This window comes from Phalangium opilio, unplaced genomic scaffold (assembly GCF_054372755.1).
Source record: "Phalangium opilio isolate 3A_F unplaced genomic scaffold, DU_Popi_V2 ptg000009l_1, whole genome shotgun sequence".
In the NCBI taxonomy this organism is placed as follows: Eukaryota; Metazoa; Arthropoda; class Arachnida; order Opiliones; family Phalangiidae; genus Phalangium; species Phalangium opilio.
In genome coordinates, this window is record NW_028324146.1 from 2,431,987 (window position 1) to 2,442,147 (window position 10,161).

At 38.2% G+C, this 10,161-nt stretch overlaps 1 protein-coding gene across 1 annotated transcript; it reads right to left on the reverse strand.

Moving 5' to 3' along the window:
- Positions 1 to 535: 535 nt before the first annotated feature.
- Positions 536 to 8,319, reverse strand: LOC149713133 (cytochrome P450 2J6-like). The gene is made up of 8 exons (XM_089846256.1): positions 8,041 to 8,319; positions 7,551 to 7,675; positions 7,215 to 7,333; positions 6,517 to 6,818; positions 6,340 to 6,449; positions 4,413 to 4,668; positions 1,367 to 1,551; positions 536 to 782 (listed from the first exon to the last, which is right to left on the reverse strand). The coding sequence occupies exons 1-8, from the start codon at positions 8,271 to 8,273 to the stop codon at positions 604 to 606; spliced, it is 1,509 nt and encodes a 502-aa protein (XP_089702382.1). The 5' UTR covers positions 8,274 to 8,319; the 3' UTR covers positions 536 to 603.
- Between the last annotated feature and the right edge of the window lie 1,842 nt (positions 8,320 to 10,161).

Here is a 10,161-nt window from a genome sequence, read left to right on the forward strand (position 1 = left end):
CTCCGTAGTGCAGTGACACAGATTTTCTACGATTAAGAAATTGACCCCTAATTGTTACAGTGTAATCATACACGGGTGCTGTAGTGGTCTGTTCTGTAGTCTGCTCATACTTGACAAATAAAATGGAAATGAAGAATAAAATCAAGTACGAAAGACAGCCACAAAGTACAAAACTTGTAGTGAAAAGAATCAATTTTGATCGGTGTGTTGCACTTCTTGAGGGTTATAGGTGTTTAGCTTCGTACGTTTTTGTGGCGAGGGTTTTACATGAACTAGATTATAACGAATTTTTCGGTGGTTAGGTTCTGTAACATTAGATACCTAGTGCTCGCCATAGAAAAAAATATTTAGTCACAAGTTCAATCTCACTTCTGGTTTGTTCGTGGATCATATTCAATTATTGTTTTGTAATTAAATTCTCGGTTAAAAGTTGTGTGTTCACACTTGCATTACTACGAATCCGTTTCAATTTTAAGAATGAGCATACAGGAACCTTCTGGTTTGGGGTGAATTTGCAAAATGAAGGGTCACAGTATAATAATCAAAGCATTTTAATAAGTGTTGTAGATTTGATTAAAACCAACATAACAAACTAACTATTTATTAACAGTGTCGTGGCTCGAATCGAAGGAAAGGCTTTTTTGGTCCCGTCACCAGGGAATTGTTTTCTTCTAGAGATACTCCTTCTACCGGTGGAAGTATTTTATGCTTCTGGATTACAGCCACGAGAAAAAGAAACAGTTCCATCATAGCTTGATTCTTTCCGGGACAGTCACGTTTACCTACAAGAATCAACAACACATGCATTTAATTTGCGTGTTATTTTTGTCTTCACAAGATGATGTAGAATTCCAAGGGACCAACTTTCTTTGTTAGTGTTACGGCTGAGGGTATTTTTTTCATGTTCTCTAAATGTGAAAATGTCTCATCTCTGCCGTTTATAAAATTTCTACAGCCTCGAACCTTTTTCACTGCATCTTTTGTGTCTAAATCAACGAGCCCCAGCCTTTTATATCTGGGCTGTATTTTTGTATCTACACCACTCTGTTCATTATCGTTGAATTTAGTACTTCGTTTCACCTAAGTCTAGTTTTTACTGAAGCAAAGAGCTGGGGTTTCCGTAATTGAACCCCCTCCCCTTTTACTTGTCGTCTATGATTTTTTTTATTATTATTATTCTGAGTATGAGGCGAGAAGCGGTATCTAAAAAGCAGTGATTTTCTGTTCTCTCTGGTTACCTTGATTACGTCACATACTCTACACAACACAAAACTAGAGTCTATGACGAGAAAAAGAAGCTGGTCCCTTGGAATTGCATTATTAACTTTTGGCTTTTTTAAATTATTTTTTTTTTTTTTCAGATTACCGTAGGAATATGCAAAAAATTTTTCGTTTATGTTGAGCTTCCCATCCTTTGTCAGATAGTGTTGCGGATTAAACTCAGCCGGTTTGTCCCAATGGTTCTCGTCGTGATGAATAGCCCAAATATTAGCCGCAATACTCGATCCCTTGGGGATCTTGTATCCTTTAACGGTAAAGTCTTGCAACGCCCTAAAACGTGAAAAAGTAATAGTATAAAATATTATGAATACTGATTTTTCGGACCAAGTTACCCGCCCCCCTTTTTTGCAAAAACAATAGAAAGGTGATTTAAAAATATTAAATTATCAGAACACCAACCAACCAGCTTGTTTTACAATAGGTTTACTGTTTTAGTCTACGTCACTAATATGCGTCAGTACGAAAATGATATGTTATGTTATATATAAAATACATTATCGGTGATTCACGTTGAACTCAGCCAACAACGTCAACAAAGTAAGATTGAAAATTGAATGGCAAGCATAGACTCATATGTGTCAATAGTTTCTACGATCCCTATTTGGTTTGCTGTGTTTATGGTTTTTACCTCTCCGAGTGACGTATGTCACGGAGAGGTTCTAATTTCGACGTGTGTGTGTGTCTGTGTGTGTGTCTGTGTGTGTGTGTGTCTGTTGTTACACCCACGTGATCGCGTTCGCAGTTTCCAAATCGGAGCAAACGTGTTCGCCATTTCCGAACTGCTTTCACAGTCACGGAAATGGCTCCTTTACTTGAGTTCTCAAACCACCATCTTCTCGTCTTTGTCCATCCCACTTGGACACCAGTCTGTATTCATTGGCTTCTAATCACCACCATCTTCTGGTCTTCGTCCATTCCACTTGGACACCAGTCTGTAGATACTGGCTTCTAATCACCACCATCTTTTGGTCTTCGTCCATCCCACATGGACACCAGTCTGTACATACTGGCTTCTAATCACCACCATCTTTTGGTCTTCGTCCATCCCACATGGACACCAGTCTGTACATACTGGCTTCTAATCACCACCATCTTCTGGTCTTCGTCCATTCCACTTGGACACCAGTCTGTACTCCATCGTCATCGTTGGGTTTAAGACATTCGCGGCGATCAGCTAGGGTTACGAGAAACGTCTAGCCTCCCTAGGGTGGGTTGTCCACCAAAGGTTTTCGCAATTGCGGTCGTTCTTGCTTTTAGCTGTAGTTCGACACCCTTATATACTACCTATTTGAGTAAGGTAATGCAACCGGCGTATGCTTCATTTCAAACGCCAATATTAGTCAAGTCTCTCAAGAATGTCTAATTGTTCTTTATAAACGCGATGTAACGCTCAATAAAGCGAACCACTAACGAAGAAAATATTTAATATTAATTATATTTATTTTAATATTTAAGATAATCTAGTTTCTCAACTCAAAATTAAAACGTAAAGAGTTAAAAAGCAGCCTATGTTTTAGTCTATGTGTGTCCGTCCGTTAGTGCACCGCGTTAGCAGTTCGCTTTGTTTTGTGGAAATAAATCCTACAAAACCTTAAAATTTGGTTTTCTCATAATGTGTAATTAATATTTGGAAATATTTTTCGTAATTTCGATGCCTTTAGTGATTTTGTAGCTATAAAGCTCTGTTTCATTTTGATATCCCAAGAATATTTTTAATTATTATTATTTGAAATCGATGTTTATATATTACTTAAGCTATACTACATCTGTTTATAGCATAATTCTTTCTAAAGTGATTTCAAGAAGAACGCAACTATATTGGTCAAATGAGTTTTTGTTTGTCAATAGGCAGCGCTGTTAGCAGTGACCTACAGAACGGGATTTTGTTATTGAATTTTGACGTCACGGTGCTCAGCGCTGAGCCAGCGCGTACTTCAAGGAAAATAGTCGGGTTTTTGGATAACGTGACGTAAAACGCGTAGTTCTCAGCTTGGCGAAAAAAGCATGGAGGAATTAATACAAATAGCTCTTGCTGATTCTTATGGGACTATGGCTATTTAATTGGCGTGAAACAAGTTGATCACGCGAGAAGTTTAAGAGACATGTTAGTTTCTAATTTTAATTATAAAAGTTGTTGTTATCTATCTCTTAAAATATGTTATCATACAATTTTTGTTAAGCCTTGGTACCTTGCACGCTTTATTGCGCTAGCGTTATTCTTAAAACACCAATGACCGGAGAAAAGCTATGACGACAGAGCTCACAGGTAAACGTTTTCCAAAATCCGCTGTCTTTTTTGGTGAGCTCTGCTGAACGCAGCCCAGATCAGAGAAAGGTCTGATCGTAATCGGATTATAGCTTCGTGTTTTTATGCTTTTTATGGTGCGCATTTACCTTCAGTGTGTGTAGCCACAAATTAGCTTTGGTGTTATGTAACGTTAAAAGTCATGTTGACAAAGTAAGAAAATCGTTGAGGTGAAACGAGAGGATAGTGTTTACATGGCAACCCTGTTGTGAATATGGCTTTGAACATAGAGGGTATACAGTTGAGGAGTAGAAAATTTGGCCTTTACAAACACGTAAAGGTAATATCCCTCCAAAGTTTTATCTTTTCATTTCCCGTTTTTCCCCCATCGGATGATTTTAATGTGTACAAGTATATCCTTATTGGATGTAAAATGTCGTCTGATTTACAGTATATTTGCTATGCTTTGTATACTGCTTTAATATTTCATAAATTTTAACTTCAGTATTTGTTCATAAAAAAAAGAAACATTTCCATATCTGGGAAAATAAGTTTGTAAGTAGTCCTCCTCTAGACTCGGAGAGGTAATATTTTGGTTTTCCCAACTTGTTTAAAATAAAAACTCATGAACACAGCAAACCAAATAGTTCAATTAAATTAGAATTTGATACAATTTGCACTTTTTTAAGCATCCTGTAATCCAACACGTCAACAGGGAATCTAAGCCGTGAAAATTCCTATCAAGCACTGAAACTGGGAAAAGTCAGAAATATTGAAATAATAGTGGGCAATTGGTAAAAAAAAACGCTTCATAAGTACGGAAAATACCAAATTAGAAATTATGTGACAACCCTGTGTAATTAATAAGTTAGTTTCAGTCGTTTACATTTTAGTTGTAATTATGGGAACTATAGTTTTCCAACGTTGACATTCCATAACAGTGGCCATTGTGTAGGGCAACAAATATCGCTGTTCCCATTTAGGTTTTTGATCCACTCCAAAAACTTCCTTTATTTCTTTAAAAATGTTCTCTTGAACTTCGGGAAACTTGGCCATTAACATGAACTCCCATTCCAGCGAGGTACGAGTCGTGTCACTACCACCCGCTAAAATTATTTGAATATTGCTGTTCAGCGTGCCATCTGTAATACAAAACCAGTCAGCGCTCTACTTTATTATTGCATAAAGTAATTCGAATTTAGATGCATTCGTGGCGTTAAAAAATTTTTGATTCTCAGAGGTCTAGTTTCGTAGTGCCAGAAGTAAGATGAGACTAGAAGTAAAGAGCTCTAGCATTGGTAGTAGATCCTGGCACTAGTGAACAAATTTGAGGATTTTACGCCGCTTCCCACGCGCCTACACTAGAGAGAGAGAGAAATTGGTCGAGTTCCAAAACATTTCCTACCCCCTTCCCCCAACCTAAATCCGCGGAACACGGACGCGGGTGCTTGAATCTAGTTCGGCCGTCTACCACCGCGAGCGTCTCACGTTTTGGAGGGAAAATTCAGAAACCGCTACCAGAGGGCCAACCGTTGGTGTGTTATCAAGAATATTCACTTTCGCCAAGTGAAGAATTTAGTTAGCACAGTGGTAGTGCAAATATAACGCTGACGTGGGCAGTAAATAATATTTCCCTTGGCGGTGAAACGAAGTTCCTCCATGGAGGATGATGGATAAAGGAAGATCTGAAGTTTCTGCTTTACAGTCTAGGAGAGCCTCTCATGTGCAGCAAGCTACCTATGTTACGCGCATCACATGACCCGACGATTAAAATTTAAACTGATTTTAATCCTTACGAAGATAGGGGCCAAATTAATAGCGCATTAAAGAGAGGGTGAAATGAAAAATCAAGTGATTTTTATCGAACTATAGGGAAACAAGGCGACCCAAGGGCTCGTAAAAGTAGCCACATCGTACGAGTAAATAGCCCCTCTATACCCTACCCTAATGAGTGGATAACCCCTCTATGCCTTACCCTAACGAGTGAATAGCGCTATCTCTTACAATGCTTAAATAATTTACCGTGCATAAAATCAGAGTGAATAGCCCCTCGATGCCATACCCTAAACGGTGATAGAATTATTACCCGTATAAATTTACTTATGCCGTAATTGTAATATTCCGGCGAATCGAAGAACAGATAGTTTTAGTGATTATCCCCTCGATGAGTTTACAACATAGACTTATGCCGATGCACACTTATCGCTTCTTATAAATTTCTAACATGAACTTATGGTCAGAAGAGTTTGGAAGAGAAAGAATTCGGTAAAACACCCAATAATTGTAATATCCCGGTGCCTCAAGACCATTCTGAAAAGAACGTCAGAAAATACTTGCTTTTGCTTTCAAAATTTCCCTCGATTTCTTTGAATGTTGAAAGAGGGGAGCGTGAAACTCGTATTGTCGGCGGATAAGAGGAATTTTTAAGGGAGAGTATATGGCTTAACCTAATACTATCATAATTTCCTTCCTTTTAAAATACACGAACGAAAAATATCACCTCACCACAATTCTCTCCCATTCACTCTCCCTTCAATGACGATCGAAAAATTTTATACTGTCTAAGGCAGTTCTCTTTCACGACGCCACCACCACCACCTTCACCGCCAACAACAGGCCAGGTCAAACTAAGACCCACATCGTAGATGTTCATCATACGATGTGGCTAAAAAAGGAGCTAGTATTGCCATATTCTCCCTTATCATCATCCTCCTAGGTGCATCACATGTCGACTACGCTCTCCTTATAATTAAGCTCTCCAATTGTCTTTTGTGTTATTATCCGATCACAAGTTGTGTTAAATATAAACAGACCCGAAAACGTTGAGCTTGTTCCACATTCTCGTTCTTTCAAAAGAGCATGATCAATAAAATCCCTTGGATTGTCGGCATCGAGTGTTTTCTTATGATCCTCAATTTCATCACTGGTGGTTACAAATAAATTTTAGTTTTATAATAAGTGGAACGAAAATAATGGGAAAAATTACGAACTCAACAAATTTCTCGACTATTTTGCACATTTTCTTCAGCTTCTTCTGTTTAGGTAAAACTCTACGCGTGAACCATCGTAATTTAGGCAAACATACTGTCCAATCGGTGATCAAGGCTGTCTCGAGTAATAACTCCTGTTGTTCGGCCATTGCCAAAATAAACGGATGGTCAGGGGGCAAAGTTTTGTTGAAAATATATTTTAACAGAGTGTTATTGGTTCCTTCTCGAAACAACTCCCGTATGTTGACTGAATCCTCCTTTTTGATATTTTTTAAAACTTCTAGAAGATGATCGATTTCATCCTAAAATGAGGTTTATTTAAGACTTCACAAGGCCACAATTAAATGACTTCTATTTAGGGAAGTATAAGACTAGGAACATTATCGAAACCTTCTCTTTCTTTTTTAGCCACATCGTAGTATACGTATATGTGGCTTAATTATGGGCTAGACCATCTTGTTATTTAAAGTTTTTGAAATATTTCGATAGAGTTCATCTCGAACATGATCGGGTAATCTTAGAGAATTGACTTCAATGTAATCGAAGTATCGTTTTCGAAATTAAGGTTTCATAATTTTCAACATTCGAAATCTCTATGAACTTTACGAACGTCAACGAGAATTGCCTCCTTAGAGTCTTATACTTCCTAGGACGGTAATCAACTAACTTCTGATAATTCATTAATTACAATTACTTACTGAAATAATGGTATGAAGGTTGATAAATCCGTCGTCAACCGTTCGGAAAAGGTTTTTGAAAAACCCGGTAAAGAATTTTCTGTACTCTTTCCATACCGGTCCGTTTATTGTTGAGAAATCTAAGGTCATTGGAATGAATCATTATGTTAATGTTAAAATAACTTTCTTTTATTATGTTAAATACGGTGTTGTAATAATGGAATTACTATAGTATTTTATCGTGAAAATGGAATTACTACAGTATTTTATCGTGAAAATGGAATTACTACAGTATTTTATCGTGAATAACAACACTATGTTATTTGAAATTTTATTAGTAATACGATATAAACTTACGTGTGTATTCGCTGTAGTTGTACAAAGATTCGTCAACTTTACCGAGAGATTCCTCTTTACGATACGCTTCAATCATGGTCTCATAATCGTTGAACATTACAAGATATTGAGATCCAATATTAACTCTAAAAATTCTGTAGTATGAACAACATAGGCAAATATTCTGCGCTTGAGAGAAACTGATACACAATGCAAATCCACCTATGACCATTAAATACAGATGGAGTGGAATGGAGACACGGTGCGTGGTTCATTTAGGGAAGCGCATCTCTAGCGCCACACCGCGACCAATATTGAAACTTTCTCGACTCAAACCTTAACCATAACATGATCTATGAATCGACTCTCACGCTAGGGGCGACGACAGGCGATGCCATTAGACTAACGGGGGTTTTGCTTATCATTCCTGTCCATCTGTGTTTAATGCTCTCAGATTTGACATTGCCTTTAATTTTAACATAGCAAATTAGTTCCTTTCATTAAGACTTACCCAATAACTGATGATTCATATCTTTTTCCCAATTCTATAAAATGTTTATGCGGTTCATTACCAAAATGATATTTGTAACCGACTATAGGCCAACCCCAAGGTCCGGGTGGTAGAGGGTTTTTCCGTCGTTTAAAAAGGACAATAAAAAAGTAACATATTACGAATGAGGCCACTAAAATCACTATTTCGTAGGTGGTAATTGATTTCAGCCTCTCTAGAATTAGTGTTTCCATGTTTCTTCCGCGTTCAAAACTTCAAACGAAAATAAAATATATTTCAAAGCGAGTGTTCTTTATTTTATTTCAGAATATCGAAGGTCAAAATCATTTCAAGGCTCTCTAAGCACACAAGAAATGATAAGAATAGGGTACATGTATGAGTACGGCTTATCTCAATAGCTTTAACAAGAAAAAAATTCATTAGGTAATTTCTATAGCTACGTGTTTTGAGTAAATCTACTTTGCGTATTATTGTTAAATCTATCAGATTTTGATCTAGTTTCGTATGAATCGGTTCTAATATAAATATAACCAACATTAAGAACTGTTCATTTAAAACTGTGTTTCGACTATTTATGCCTTCAATACAAGTGTTTATTCATGGTACCCGAATTGGACTTTCTGGGCTACAGACTCGATCAACACGGACTTCACCTACAAGAGGAAAAATTGAAGGCCATAATGGAAGCGCCGTCCCCAAAGAACGCCGACGAACTACGCTCGTTCCTGGGATTATTCAATTATTACTCGAAGTTCACACCGAATAAGTCGACGCTGCTTTCACCATTATACAACCTTCTGAAGAAATCCGTAGCATGGACTTGGGGAGACGATCAAGAAAGAGTGATGAAAACAGCCAAGCTCGCTCTTAAAAACTCCAATGTACTAACGCATTTCGACCCAACAAAGGACGTTCTACTCGCCTGCGACGCGTCCCCTGTCGGAATCGGAGCAGTTATATTGCACATAATCGACGGTGTAGAGAGACCGATTGCTTTTTCATCAAGGACTCTCACCACGGCGGAAAAGAAATATCCCCAGATAGAAAAAGAAGCTCTCGCACTAGTCTATGGAGGGTCCAAATTCAGAGATTATCTACTCGGACGGACATTTACTCTTCTCACGGATCATCAACCATTAGTATCAATATCTTATCAGAGAAAAAACCTATATCACCGATGGCCGCCTCCAGACTACAACGATGGGCACTACTCCTATCATCACACAATTACAAGATCGTATACAAAAAAGGGATATTGAACTCGAACGCCGACGCCATCAGTCGTCTACCATTGATAACCGACGATTTCACTACATCTCAACCTCAAGAATATGTGCTACTACTTGAAGATTTGAACAACCAACCAATTACCACTACCACGATGATGAAAGCAACATCACAAGACCCAACTCTGCAGACAGTCATGGGATATTTACTCCATGGATGGCCGTCGAAATCAGAAATTGAGCCCGAATTAACGCCCTTTTTCAAGAAAAGAGACGAACTATCCATTGCGCACGATATAGTCATAACTGGATCAATAGCCGTTGTACCAAAAAGTTTGCAGCCTGCAATATTGCAAGAACTTCACACGACACATGACGGCATCGTTCGTATGAAAATAAAAGCCCGCACAACCGTGTGGTGGCCAAAAATTGACCAGAAAATTGAAAAATGGCGACGAATTGCAAAACGTGAAACGAAAACGCAGCCATACCACCACGAAACTACAATCCTTGGCCAATCACCAATGAACCTTGGGAAAGACTATGCCGGTCCTCTTGACGGAAAATACTTATTCATCATAGTCGACGCACACACCAAATGGATCGAAGTCTACAAAAGGGACAACACATCGTCTGAATCTTCAATCACAGCACTAAGAGACCACGTTGCTAGATACGGGATAATGAAGACATTGGTCAGCGACAACGCCACGTCTTTTACAAGCGAACAGTTCAAATTATTCACGTCTCAAAATGGAATAAAACATCTCACGATCAGACCATACCATCCAGCTTCAAATGGACAAGCGGAGAGGAGCGTCAGAATAATCAAAACGTCACTGAAAAGAACCCCGGACCAACTACCGAAGAAATCCAGGTCTTAAATCATGGCTTT

Excerpts from the sequence above, each read along its gene's own strand:
- LOC149713133 (XM_089846256.1), bottom strand. The coding sequence starts at position 8,273 with ATGGAAACACTAATTCTAGAGAGGCTGAAATCAATTACCACCTACGAA. Across the intron at positions 7,334-7,550 it reads CAACTACAGCGAATACACAC|ATTTCTCAACAATAAACGGA; the intron begins GTAAGTTTATAT and ends CAATGACCTTAG. Across the intron at positions 6,819-7,214 it reads ACCTTCATACCATTATTTCA|GATGAAATCGATCATCTTCT; the intron begins GTAAGTAATTGT and ends ACCTCATTTTAG.